At 52.9% G+C, this 15,352-nt stretch overlaps 1 protein-coding gene across 2 annotated transcripts in view; it reads right to left on the bottom strand.

Moving 5' to 3' along the window:
- LOC119976391 (complement factor B-like) overlaps positions 1–15,352 on the bottom strand; it is a 109,570-nt gene that overhangs the window by 36,315 nt on the left and 57,903 nt on the right. The window contains exons 12-13 of one of the 2 annotated variants that reach the window (XM_038816904.1): positions 14,509–14,623; positions 2,287–2,440 (exon numbers count right to left, since the gene is read on the bottom strand). In XM_038816904.1, coding sequence (XP_038672832.1) covers positions 2,287–2,440; positions 14,509–14,623 — 269 coding nt within the window. Of the gene's footprint in view, positions 1–2,286; positions 2,441–14,504; positions 14,624–15,352 lie in introns of both variants that reach the window. The other variant, XM_038816903.1, reaches the window with a different exon arrangement.

Genomic DNA, 15,352 nt, shown 5'->3' on the forward strand with positions numbered 1-15,352 from the left:
ATTCACACTGATTCCCAATCACACGGGCTTCATATTCACACTGATCCCCAATCACACCGGGTCCATATTCACACTGATCCCCAATCACACCAGGTCCATATCAACACTGATCCCCAATCACACGGGGTTCACATTCACACTGATCCCCAATCACACCAGGTTCACATTCACACTGATCCCCAATCACACCAGGTTCACATTCACACTGATCCCCAATCAGACCGGGTCCATATTCACACAGATCCCCAATCACACCGGGTTCACATTCACACTGATCCCCAATCACACTGTGTCCATATTCACACTAATCCCTAATCACACCGGGTCCATATTCACACTGATCCCCAATCAAACCGGGTTCACAATCACACCGGGTTCACAATCACACTGATCCCCAATCACACTGATCCCCAATCACACTGATCCCCAATCACACCGGGTTCACATTCACACTGATCCCCAATCACACCGGGTCCATATTCACACTGATCCCCAATCACACCGGGTTCACATTCGCACTGATCCCCAATCACAACGGGTCCATATTCACACTGATCCCCAATCACACCAGGTTCACATTCACACCAATCCCCAATCACACAGGGTCCATAATTCACACTTATCCCCAATCATACCGGGTCCATGTTCACACTGATCCCCAATCACACGGGGTTCACATTCACACTGATCCCCAATCACACTGTGTCCATATTCACACTGATCACTGATCACACCGGGTCGATATTCACACTGATCCCCAATCACACCGGGTTCATATTCACACTGATCCCCAATCACACCGGGTTCATATTCACACTAATCCCTAATCACACCAGGTCCATATTCACACTGAACCCCAAACACACCGGCTCCATATCAACACTGATCCCCAATCACACCAGGTTCACATTCACACTGATCACTGATCACACCGGGTCCATATTCACACTGATCCACAATCACACCGGGTTCACATTCACAGTGATCCCCAATCACACTGGGTCCATATTCACACAGATCCCCAATCACACCGGGTCCATATTCACACTGATCCCCAATCACACCGGGTCCATATTCACACTGATCCCCAATCACACCGGGTCCATATTCACACTGATCCCCAATCACACCTGGTCCATATTCACACTAATCCCCAATCACACCGGGCCCATATTCACACTGATCCCCAATCACACCGGGTTCACATTCACACTGATCCCCAATCACACCGGGTCCATATTCACACTAATCCCCAATCACACCGGGCCCATATTCACACTGATCCCCAATCACACCGGGTTCACATTCACACTGATCCCCAATCACACCGGGTCCATATTCACACTGATCCCCAATCACACCGGGTTCACATTCACACTGATCCCCAATCACACCGGGTTCACATTCACACTAATCCCCAATCACACCGGGTTCATATTCACACTAATCCCTAATCACACCAGGTCCATATTCACACTGAACCCCAATCACACCGGGTCCATATCAACACTGATCCCCAATCACACCAGGTTCACATTCACACTGATCACTGATCACACCGGGTCCATATTCACAGTGATCCCCAATCACACCGGGTCCATAGTCACACTGATCCCCAATCACACCGGGTTCACATTCACACTGATCCCCAATCATACCAGGTTCACATTCACACTGATCCCCAATCACACCGGGTTCACATTCACACTGATCCCCAATCACACTGTGTCCATATTCACACTGATCACTGATCACACTGGCTACATATTCACACTGATCCCCAATCACACTGGGTTCACATTTGCACTGATCCCCAATCACACTGGGTCCATATTCACACTGATTCTAAATCACACTGGGTCCATATTCACACTGACACTGAATCACACCAGCTTCCTCAAAGTTTCCACAAATTCTGTTTTCTTCTGTTCCGAAACTGGGTCATCAGTGGTAAACTCAGCATCCGCTGTCCATCCTGGGTTGGTATTGCCCTGTGCTGAATACTTTCCTGGCCCCATTCTGAGTGCACATTGCTGCTCGAAGAGGTCATTCATTAAACAGATGCAATTTTTTTATATGACAGTTGATGACAGTTTCATAATCGCCATGACTTCCACTAGCTTTTAATTGCAATTGTAATTTTAATTAATTACACTTACACAGGCTATCAGCCACCATGCTGGTGGTTAGCCTGGTAACCTGGGTCCTCCAAGCAATAATTTGTACCTCTGAATTACTCGTCTCATTACATTCCCACTACACACCCAAGGGTGAAGAGATAGTTACCTATTGGTCTTCGAAAAGCTTATCGGTGTCTTCAGCTCGAGCAGTGCCACATCGTAGTCATAAAACTGGGTGATATTCTCACTTTTCTTTCCCGCTAAGTCATACTCTGTATGCACCAGCACATCCTTGACTTTGAACAGGTTGTTATTGCTACCTGTATAAGTGGATCAGGAGAAAGAGAAACCATTCTTTCAAATTGAAGTGATTTTGAGCATCTCCGCTCCCTGCACTCCCCTCCCCTCGCCACTCCTCGCCGTTACCTTCCCAATTTCCATCATTCCAATATTGACAGCTGGCTTGGCTCCCCGTCCCTCCCCTCCCCGCTCTTTGCCCTTGCCTCCCTGTTTTCCACCATTCCAATATTGACCGCTGTCTTGGCTAGCCAGGCTGTAAGATCTGGAATTCCCCAACTGAAATCTCTCGCGCTCCTTTCATCTCCTTCAAATGGCTCCTTGACCAGGTTTTCCATCACCTGGCCTTACACCTCTTTGTTGGGGCTCCTTTGCCTGAGAATAGCCCCGTGAGCTGTGAAGGGGCGCGCACGTCGCCTTGAAAATAAGGCACCTCCATCCCAAAACTCACCCTTACCTCCCCCTCAAACCATTGTCAAAACCTCCTCCAAAACCCATCCATTTGATAATGCTTTGGGATCTCAAACTTGCCGGAGTTACAGAAAGCCCACAGGAAAAGCTTGTTTGGCTGGAGGACCTTGTCCTTGTCCAGAGCAGCAGCTCGACTCGGGGTCCTGATGGAATTTTTATACTTAGAAAAAAATCAAGTATTTAATAAAAGGGTCGGCTGAAGGCTTCTACCTCAGATGGAAGTAGCTTATTTCCTTTTTCAGAGAGTGTGTCACCATCAGAGGCTGGGCGGGGGCATTGGGGATAGTTGTTGTTTTATCATAGAATTTACAGTGCAGAATAAGGCCATTTGGAAAGAGCCCTTACCTCCACCCTATCCCCATAACCCAGTAACCCCACCTAACTTTTTTGGACACTAAGGGCAATTTGGCACAGCCAATCCACCTAACCTGCACATCTTTGGACTGTGGGAGGAAACCGGAGCACCCAGAGGAAACCCACGCAGTGAAGGGGAGAACGTGTAAATGCCGCACAGACAGTGACCCAAGCCGGGAATCGAACCTCTGGAGCTGTGAAGCAACAGTGCTAAGGTGATCGCTTTGCTGAACTCCTTTGGTCTGTGCGCATTCAGGACCCTGATCTTCCTGTTGCTTGCCATTTTAACTTAAGACTCTGCTCCCATGCCCACAATGTTCTTGGCCTGCTGCAATGTTCCAGTGAAGCTCAACGTAAACTGAAGGAATAACATCTCATTTTCCGTTTAGACACTCTACAGCCTTCCGGTCTCAACATCGAATTCAGCAACTTCAGATGATTAGCTCTACCCCACCTCGACCCATTTGTTTTCATCCCATTTCATTTTAACTGTCTTTATATTTATATATATTTAACCCCCCCCCCCCATCTTATCCACCTTTCCTTACCCTTTCTCTCCTTTGCCTCCCCTTCCCCTCTCCCCACATTTACATCTGTCACGGTTTACTCTCTGATATTAGTTTCCCTGCTGTTTGACCTTTCACACCTTTTGTTCTCTCTGGGGACTGCCATTAACACTCTTTCCCCATGATTTCTGTGGCTATTAGCACCCCATTTCCCTGGGTTTCTGTGGCTATGGCTCATCTTTCATTCTCACTCCACAGTATAAATATTTCCCGCTTTCTCTGTATTATAGCTTTGACAAATGGTCATCTGGACGTGAAACGTTAGCTCTTTTCTCTCCCTACAGATGCTGCCAGACCTGCTGAGATTTTCCAGCATTTTCTCTTTGGTTTCTGATTCCGGCATCCTCAGTAATTTGCTTTTTTCCAGTGCCACCCACTGTGCTACCGTGCTACCCATTGTGCTACCGTGCCACCCACTGTGCTACCGTGCCACCCACTGTGCGACCGTGCTACCCACTGTGCTACCGTGCCACCCACTGTGCTACCGTGCCACCCACTGTGCTACCGTGCTACCCACTGTGCTACCGTGCCACCCACTGTGCTACCGTGCCACCCACTGTGCTACCATGCCACCCACTGTGCTACCGTACTACCCACTGTGCTACCGTGCTACCCACTGTGCTACCATGCCACCCACTGTGCTACCGTGCCACCCACCTGTGCTACCATGCCACCCACTGTGCTACCGTGCCACCCACTGTGCTACCATGCCACCACTGTGCTACCCACTGTGCTACCCACTGTGCTACCGTGCCACCCACTGTAGTACCGTGCTACCCACTGTGCTACCCACTGTGCTACCACTGTGCTACCATGCCACCCACTGTGCTACCGTGCCACCCACTGTGCTACCGTGCTACCCACTGTGCTACTGTGCCACCCACTGTGCTACCGTGCTACCCACTGTGCTACCGTGCCACCCACTGTGCTACCGTGCCACCCACTGTGCTACCGTGCTACCCACTGTGCTACCGTGCCACCCACTGTGCTACCGTGCTACCCACTGTGCTACCGTGCTACCCACTGTGCTACCGTGCTACCCACTGTGCTACCGTGCTACCCACTGTGCTACCGTGCCACCCACTGTGCTACCGTGCTACCCACTGTGCTACCGTGCCACCCACTGTGCTACCGTGCTACCCACTGTGCTACCCACTGTGCTACCGTGCCACCCACTGTGCTACCCACTGTGCTACCGTGCCACCCACTGTGCTACCGTGCCACCCACTGTGCTACCCACTGTGCTACCCACTGTGCTACCCACTGTGCTACCGTGCCACCCACTGTGCTATTGTGCTACCCACTGTGCTACCGTGCTACCCACTGTGCTACCGTGCCACCCACTGTGCTACCGTGCTACCCATTGTGCTATCGTGCCACCCACTGTGCTACAGTGCTACCCACTGTGCTACCGTGCCACCCACTGTGCTACCGTGCTACCCATTGTGCTATCGTGCCACCCACTGTGCTACCGTGCTACCCACTGTGCTACCGTGCCACCCACTGTGCTACCGTGCCACCCACTGTGCTACCGTGCCACCCACTGTGCTACCGTGCTACCCACTGTGCTACCGTGCCACCCACTGTGCTACTGTGCCACCCACTGTGCTACCGTGCTACCCACTGTGCTACCGTGCCACCCACTGTGCTACCGTGCCACCCACTGTGCTACCGTGCTACCCACTGTGCTACCGTGCTACCCACTGTGCTACCGTGCTACCGTGCTACCCACTGTGCTACCGTGCCACCCACTGTGCTACTGTGCTACCCACTGTGCTACCGTGCCACCCACTGTGCTACCGTGCCACCCACTGTACTACCGTGCCACCCACTGTGCTACTCTGCCATCCACTGTGCTACCGTGCCACCCACTGTGCTACCGTGCCACCCACTGTGCTACCGTGCTACCCACTGTGCTACCCACTGTGCTACCCACTGTGCTACCGTGCCACCCACTGTGCTACCCACTGTGCTACCCACTGTGCTACCGTGCTACCCACTGTGCTACCGTGCCACCCACTGTGCTACTGTGCCATCCACTGTGCTACCGTGCCACCCACTGTGCTACCGTGCCACCCACTGTGCTACCGTGCCACCCACTGTGCTACCGTGCCACCCACTGTGCTACCGTGCTACCCACTGTGCTACCGTGCCACCCACTGTGCTACCGTGCTACCCACTGTGCTACCATGCTACCCACTGTCTACCGTGCTACCCACTGTGCTACCGTGCTACCCACTGTGCTACCGTGCCACCCACTGCTACCGTGCTACCCACTGTGCTACCGTGCCACCCACTGTGCTACCGTGCTACCCACTGTGCTACCGTGCCACCCACTGTGCTACCGTGCCACCCACTGTGCTACCGTGCTACCCACTGTGCTACCGTGCCACCCACTGTGCTACTGTGCTACCCACTGTGCTACCGTGCTACCCACTGTGCTACCGTGCTACCCACTGTGCTACCGTGCTACCCACTGTGCTACCGTGCTACCCACTGTGCTACCGTGCTACCCACTGTGCTACCGTGCTACCCACTGTGCTACCGTGCTACCCACTGTGCTACCGTGCCACCCACTGTGCTACCGTGCCACCCACTGTGCTACCGTGCTACCCACTGTGCTACCGTGATACCCACTGTGCTACCATGCTACCCACTGTGCTACCGTGATACCCACTGTGCTACCGTGCCACCCACTGTTCTACCGTGCCACCCACTGTGCTACCGTGCTACCCACTGTGCTACCGTGCCACCCACTGTGCTGCCGTGCCACCCACTGTGCTACCGTGCTACCCACTGTGCTACCGTGCCACCCACTGTGCTACCGTGCCACCCACTGTGCTACCGTGCCACCCACTGTGCTACTGTGCCACCCACTGTGCTACCGTGCCACCCACTGTGCTACCCACTGTGCTACCTTGCCACCCACTGTGCTACCCACTGTGCTACCCACTGTGCTACCGTGCTACCCACTGTGCTACCGTGCCACCCACTGTGCTACCGTGCCACCCACTGTGCTACCGTGCTACCCACTGTGCTACCGTGCTACCCACTGTGCTACCCACTGTGCTACCGTGCCACCCACTGTGCTACCCACTGTGCTACCGTGCCACCCACTGTGCTACCGTGCCACCCACTGTGCTACCCACTGTGCTACCCACTGTGCTACCGTGCCACCCACTGTGCTATTGTGCTACCCACTGTGCTACCGTGCTACCCACTGTGCTACCGTGCCACCCACTGTGCTACCGTGCTACCCATTGTGCTACCGTGCCACCCACTGTGCTACCATGCCACCCACTGTGCTACCGTGCCACCCACTGTGCTACCGTGCCACCCACTGTGCTACCATGCCACCCACTGTGCTACCCACTGTGCTACCCACTGTGCTACCGTGCCACCCACTGTGCTACCGTGCTACCCACTGTGCTACCCACTGTGCTACCCACTGTGCTACCATGCCACCCACTGTGCTACCGTGCCACCCACTGTGCTACCGTGCTACCCACTGTGCTACTGTGCCACCCACTGTGCTACCGTGCTACCCACTGTGCTACCGTGCCACCCACTGTGCTACCGTGCCACCCACTGTGCTACCGTGCCACCCACTGTGCTACCGTGCTACCCACTGTGCTACCGTGCTACCCACTGTGCTACCGTGCTACCCACTGTGCTACCGTGCCACCCACTGTGCTACCGTGCCACCCACTGTGCTACCGTGCCACCCACTGTGCTACCGTGCCACCCACTGTGCTACCGTGCTACCCACTGTGCTACCGTGCCACCCACTGTGCTACCCACTGTGCTACCGTGCCACCCACTGTGCTACCGTGCCACCCACTGTGCTACCCACTGTGCTACCCACTGTGCTACCCACTGTGCTACCGTGCCACCCACTGTGCTATTGTGCTACCCACTGTGCTACCGTGCTACCCACTGTGCTACCGTGCCACCCACTGTGCTACCGTGCTACCCATTGTGCTATCGTGCCACCCACTGTGCTACAGTGCTACCCACTGTGCTACCGTGCCACCCACTGTGCTACTGTGCTACCCATTGTGCTATCGTGCCACCCACTGTGCTACCGTGCTACCCACTGTGCTACCGTGCCACCCACTGTGCTACCGTGCCACCCACTGTGCTACCGTGCCACCCACTGTGCTACCGTGCTACCCACTGTGCTACCGTGCCACCCACTGTGCTACTGTGCCACCCACTGTGCTACCGTGCTATCCACTGTGCTACCGTGCCACACACTGTGCTACTGTGCCACCCACTGTGCTACCGTGCTACCCACTGTGCTACCGTGCTACCCACTGTGCTACCGTGCTACCGTGCTACCCACTGTGCTACCGTGCCACCCACTGTGCTACTGTGCTACCCACTGTGCTACCGTGCCACCCACTGTGCTACCGTGCCACCCACTGTGCTACCGTGCTACCCACTGTGCTACCGTGCCACCCACTGTGCTACCCTGCCATCCACTGTGCTACCGTGCCACCCACTGTGCTACCGTGCCACCCACTGTGCTACCGTGCTACCCACTGTGCTACCGTGCCACCCACTGTGCTACCGTGCCACCCACTGTGCTACCGTGCTACCCACTGTGCTACCCACTGTGCTACCCACTGTGCTACCGTGCCACCCACTGTGCTACCCACTGTGCTACCCACTGTGCTACCGTGCTACCCACTGTGCTACCGTGCCACCCACTGTGCTACCGTGCCACCCACTGTGCTACCGTGCCACCCACTGTGCTACCGTGCTACCCACTGTGCTACCGTGCCACCCACTGTGCTACCGTGCTACCCACTGTGCTACCATGCTACCCACTGTGCTACCGTGCTACCCACTGTGCTACCGTGCTACCCACTGTGCTACCGTGCCACCCACTGTGCTACCGTGCCACCCACTGTGCTACCGTGCTACCCACTGTGCTACCGTGCTACCCACTGTGCTACCGTGCCACCCACTGTGCTACCGTGCTACCCACTGTGCTACCGTGATACCCACTGTGCTACCATGCTACCCACTGTGCTACCGTGATACCCACTGTGCTACCGTGCCACCCACTGTTCTACCGTGCCACCCACTGTGCTACCGTGCTACCCACTGTGCTACCGTGCCACCCACTGTGCTGCCGTGCCACCCACTGTGCTACCGTGCTACCCACTGTGCTACCGTGCTACCCACTGTGCTACCGTGCCACCCACTGTGCTACCGTGCCACCCACTGTGCTACCGTGCCACCCACTGTGCTACCGTGCTACCCACTGTGCTACCGTGCTACCCACTGTGCTATCGTGCTACCCACTGTGCTACCGTGCTACCCACTGTGCTACCGTGCTACCCACTGTGCTACCATGCCACCCACTGTGATACCATGCCACCCACTGTGATACCATGCCACCCACTGTGCTACCGTGCCACCCAATGTGCTACCGTGCCACCCACTGTGCTACCGTGCCACCCACTGTGCTACTGTGCTACCCACTGTGCTACCTTGCCACCCACTGTGCTACCGTGCTACCCACTGTGCTACCGTGCCACCCACTGTGCTACCGTGCCACCCACTGTGCTACCGTGCTACCCACTGTGCTACCCACTGTGCTACCGTGCTACCCACTGTGCTACTGTGCTACCACTGTGCTACCGTGCCACCCACTGTGCTACCGTGATACCCACTGTGCTACCGTGCTACCCACTGTGCTACTGTGCCAACCACTGTGCTACCGTGCTGCCCCCACTGTGCTACCGTGCCACCCACTGTGCTACCGTGCCACCCACTGTGCTACCGTGCCACCCACTGTGCCACCGTGCTACCCACTGTGCTACCGTGCCACCCACTGTGCTACCCACTGTGCGACCGTGCCACCCACTGTGCTACCGTGCCACCCACTGTGCTACCGTGCCACCCACTGTGCTACCGTGCCACCCACTGTGCTACCGTGCCACCCACTGTGCTACCGTGCTACCCACTGTGCCACCGTGCCACCCACTGTGCTACCGTGCTACCGACTGTGCTACCGTGCCACCCACTGTGCTACCGTGCTACCCACTGTGCTACCGTGCTACCCACTGTGCTACCGTGTACCCTCCGCCTGACATTTGGTGGGTGAAAAGGTTGGCATACTCTTAACTGCTGCACAGAACTGGTTTGTCATGAATTTTGTAAACAACATTTTTTAATGTTTGGAGTTGAAATTGGAGGGGCGGGTTGGGCAGCGGGTGATAATGTGGTTGAACATTGTACATGTTTGTAAACTGTAAATGTGAATTAAATGACTGAGAGGAGGAGAACTGTCTTCTCTCAGAGGGATGGTGAATCTGTGGAATTCTCTACCATAGAAGGTCTGTGGAGGTCAAATCGCTGAATAAAATTAAGAAGGAAAGGGGTAGATGTCTGATCTCTTGAGAGTGTCCAGGGCTATGGGGAGAGAGCATTGGAGTGTAGTGTTGAGATAAACGAACAGCCATGATCATGTTGAATAGTGAATAGTGGAGCAGGTGCTATTTTCTATGTTTCATAGAATTTACAGTGCAGAAGGAGGCCATTCGGCCCATCGAGTCTGCACCGGCTCCTGCAAAGAGCACCCTACCCAAGGTTAACACCCCCACCCTATAGGAATAGGGAGAGAGTGCAGTTGAACACGTGGCTGCAGGAATGGTGTAGGAGGGAGGGCTTCAGGTATTTGGATAATTGGAGCGCATTCTGGGGAAGGTGGGACCTGTACAAGCAGGACGGGTTGCATCTGAACCAGAGGGGCACCAATATCCTGGGGGGGAGGTTTTCTAGTACTCTTCGGGAGGGTTTAAACTAATTTGGCAGGGGAATGGGAACCGGATCTGTAGTCCAGCAACTAAGGTAGACGATAGTCAGGACGCCAAAGCACGTAGTGATGCAGTGGGGAAGGTAACAATGACAAAGGAGAGTACTTGCAGGCAAGGAGATGGGTTGAAGTGTGTATACTTTAATGCAAGAAGCATCAGGAATAAGGTGGGTGAACTTAAGGCATGGATCGGTACTTGGGACTACGATGTGGTGGCCATCACGGAAACTTGGATAGAAGAGGGCCAGAAATGGTTGTTGGAGGTCCCTGGTTATAGATGTGTCAACAAGATTAGGGAGGGTGGTAAAAGAGGTGGGGGGGTGGCATTGTTAATTAGAGATAGTATAACAGCTGCAGAAAGGCAGTTCGAGGGGGATCTGCCTACTGAGGTAATATGGGTGGAAGTTAGAAATAGGAAAGGAGCAGTCACCTTGTTGGGAGTGTTCTATAGGCCCCCCAATAGCAGCAGAGATGTGGAGGACAGATTGGGAAACAGATTCTGGAAAGGTGCAGAAGTCACAGGGTAGTAGTCATGGGCGACTTCAACTTCCCAAACATTGAGTGGAAACTCTTTAGATCAAATAGTTTGGATGGGGTAGTGTTTGTGCAGTGTGTCCAGGAAGCTTTTCTAACACAGTATGTAGATTGTCCGACCAGAGGGGAGGCCATATTGGATTTAGTACTTGGTAATGAACCAGGGCAGGTGATAGATTTGTTAGTGGGGGAGCATTTTGGAGGTAGTGACCACAATTCTGTGACTTTCACTTTAGTAATGGAGAGGGATAGGTGCGAGCAACAGGGCAAGGTTTATAATTGGGGGAAGGGTAAATACAATGCTGTCAGACAAGAATTGAAGTGCAGAAGTTGGGAACATAGGCTGTCAGGGAAGGACACAAGTGAAATGTGGAACTTGTTCAAGGATCAGGTACTGCGTGTCTTTGATATGTATGTCCCTGTCAGGCAGGGAAGAGATGGTCGAGTGAGGGAACCATGGTTGACAAGAGAGGTTGAATGTCTTGTTAAGAGGAAGAAGGAGACTTATGTAAGGCTGAAGAAACAAGGTTCAGACAGTGCGCTGGAGGGATACAAGATAGCCAGGAGGGAACTGAAGAAAGGGATTAGGAGAGCTAAGAGAGGGCATGAAAAATCTTTGGCGGGTAGGATCAAGGAAAACCCCAAGGCCTTTACACATACGTGAGAAATATGAGAATGACTAGAGTGAGAGTAGGTCCGATTAAGGACAGTAGCGGGAGATTGTGTATTGAGTCTGAAGAGATAGGAGAGGTCTTGAACAAGTATTTTTCTTCAGTATTTACAAATGAGAGGGGCCATATTGTTGGAGAGGACAGCGTGAAGCAGACTGATAAGCTTGAGGAGATACTTGTCAGGAAGGAAGATGTGTTGCGCGTTTTGAAAAACTTGAGGATAGACAAGTCCCCCGGGCCTGACGGGATATATCCAAGGATTCTATGGGAAGCAAGAAATGAAATTGCAGAGCCGTTGGCAATGATCTTTTCGTCCTCGCTGTCAACAGGGGTGGTACCAGAGGATTGGAGAGTGGCGAATGTCGTGCCACTGTTCAAAAAAGGGAATAGGGATAACCCTGGGAATTACAGGCCAGTTAGTCTTACTTCGGTGGTAGGCAAAGTAATGGAAAGGGTACTGAGGGATAGGATTTCTGAGCATCTGGAAAGGCATTGCTTGATTAGGGATAGTCAGCACGGATTTGTGAGGGGTAGGTCTTGCCTTACAAGTCTTATTGAATTCTTTGAGGAGGTGACCAAGCATGTGGATGAAGGTAAAGCAGTGGATGTAGTGTACATGGATTTTAGTAAGGCATTTGATAAGGTTCCCCATGGTAGGCTTATGCAGAAAGTAAGGAGGCATGGGATAGTGGGAAATTTGGCCAGTTGGATAACAAACTGGCTAACCGATAGAAGACAGAGAGTTGTGGTGGATGGCAAATATTCAGCCTGGAGCCCAGTTATCAGTGGCGTACCGCAGGGATCAGTTCTGGGTCGTCTGCTGTTTGTGATTTTCATTAACGACTTGGATGAGGGAGTTGAAGGGTGGGTCAGTAAATTTGCAGATGATACGAAGATTGGTGGAGTTGTGGATAGTGAGGAGGGCTGTTGTCGGCTTCAAAGAGACATAGATAGAATGCAGAGCTGGGCTGAGAAGTGGCAGATGGAGTTTAACCCTGACAAGTGTGAGGTTGTCCATTTTGGAAGGACAAATCTGAATGCGGAATACAGGGTTAATGGTAGGGTTCTTGGCAATGTGGAGGAGCAGAGAGATCTTGGGGTCTATGTTCATTGTTCTTTGAAAGTTGCCACTCAAGTGGATAGAGCTGTGAAGAAGGCCTATGGTGTGCTAGCGTTCGTTAGCAGAGGGATTGAATTTAAGAGCCGTGAGGTGATGATGCAGCTGTACAAAACCTTGGTCAGGCCACATTTGGAGTACTGTGTGCAGTTCTGGTCACCTCATTTTAGGAAGGATGTGGAAGCTTTGGAAAAGGTGCAAAGGAGATTTACCAGGATGTTGCCTGGAATGGAGAGTAGGTCATACGAGGAAAGATTGAGGGTGCTAGGCCTTTTCTCATTAGAACGGAGAAGGATGAGGGGCGACTTGATAGAGGTTTATAAGATGATCAGGGGAATAGATAGAGTAGACAGTCAGAGACTTTTTCCCCGGGTGGAACACACCATTACAAGGGGACATAAATTTAAGATAAATGGTGGAAGATATAGAGGGGATGTCAGAGGTAGGTTCTTTACCCAGAGAGTAGTGGGGGCATGGAATGCACTGCCTGTGGTAGTAGTTGAGTCGGAAAATTTATGGACCTTCAAGCGGCTATTGGATAGGTACTTGGATTAGGGTAGAATAAGGGAGTGTAGGTTAACTTCTTAAGGGCAGCACGGTAGCATTGTGGATAGCACAATTGCTTCACAGCTCCAGGGTCCCAAGTTCGATTTTGACTTGGGTCACTGTCTGTGTGGAGTCTGCACATCCTCCCCGTGACTGCGTGGGTTTCCTCCGGGTACTCCGGTTTCCTCCCACAGTCCAAAGATGTGCAGGTTGGGTGGATTGGCCATGACAAATTGTCCAAAATTCTATGATTAACCTAGGACAAAAGTTCGGCGCAACATCGTGGGCCGAAGGGCCTGTTCTGTGCTGTATTTCTCTATCTATCCCCATAACCCAGTAACCCCACCCAACACGAAGGGCAATTTTAGACACTAAGGGCAATTTACCATGGCCAATCCACCTAACCTGCATATCTTTGGACTGTGGGAGGAAACCGGAGCACCCGGAGAAAACCCACGCACACACGGGGAGGATGTGCAGACTCCGCACAGACAGTGACCCAAGCCGGAATCGAACCTGGGACCCTGGAGCTGTGAAGCGATTGTGCTATCCACAATGCTACCGTGCTGCCCATTTCAATAGTACTAAGGTGGTGTGGTGGCCCTTTGGGCACTCCATCACTCAAGATCTGCAGAGATCATAGACTCATAGATACAGAGATAGATGGCTTTCTGCAGCTCCTTTTATAGGGCAATATTCCTCAGCCATAGCACTCATTCTTGCCCATCAAAGAATGTGGGAACCTCGTGGTTAGCGAAGGTCAAGGTCCAATCCACCATGGTTATAACAAGTAGGGTTAAAATTAGCCTTTGATGGAAATGTGGGGAAGGGTGGTGGAAAATAGCCGATTATACACCCCACTATTATCCCCATCCATCATGGAAGGGGTACAAAGTAAGGAATTGAGCCCTCCCTCGCCTATGATCAAACTCACTCTGAAACAGTGAGGACGCCCACGCAACCCATCGCGTTTCTCAGCCAGGAAAGGTGAGAAAAGACTTACCAATATCCACCGTAATCCTGGAGATGTCGTGTGCGGTCTGCACCTCTCTCAAGCAATGAGCAGCTGTCAGCACCCAACTGGGGGTCAGGATGGACCCACTGCATTTACCAATGCCCTGTGTGGAGAAAAGAGCTGCATTAGTGACTGCCCTCGGTGCCCAGGGGAAGCCGTGAGGCCATGAGGTGGGCAGGCAACCAGCCAGCCAGCGGCTCGGCACAGAGGCAGAGAAAAGGGGGCAACACCGTAGCACAGTGGTTAGAACAGCCGCTTCACAGCTCCAGGGTCCCAGGTTCGATTCCTGGTTTGGGACACTATCTGTGTGGAGTCTGCACGTTCTCCCCGTGCCTGCGTGGGTTTCCTCCGGGTGCTCCGGTTTCCTCCCACAAGTCCAAAGATGTGCAGGTTAGGTTATGCTAAATTGCCCTTAGTGGTGGGGTTACTGGGTAACGGGAATAGGTTTGAAGTGTGGGCTTAGAACATAGAACATTACAGCGCAGTCCAGGCCCTTCGGCCCTCGATGTTGCGCCGTCCTGTGCAACCCCTCTAGAGTCCCTCTACACTATTCCCTATCGTCCAAATGCCTATCCAATGATCATTTGAATGCGTTTGGTGTTGGCGAGTCCACTACTGTTGCAGGCAGGGCATTCCACGCCCGTACTACTCTCTGAGTAAAGAACCTACCTCTGACATCTGTCCTATATCTATCTCCCCTCAATTTAAAGCTATGTCCCCTCGTGCTGGACATCACCATCCAAGGAAAAAGGCTCTCAATGTCCACCCTATCTAATCCTCTGATCATCTTGTATGCCTCAATTAAGTCAACTCTTAACCTTCTTCTCTCTAA

This window comes from Scyliorhinus canicula, chromosome 13, assembly GCF_902713615.1.
Source record: "Scyliorhinus canicula chromosome 13, sScyCan1.1, whole genome shotgun sequence".
Taxonomy (NCBI): Eukaryota; Metazoa; Chordata; class Chondrichthyes; order Carcharhiniformes; family Scyliorhinidae; genus Scyliorhinus; species Scyliorhinus canicula.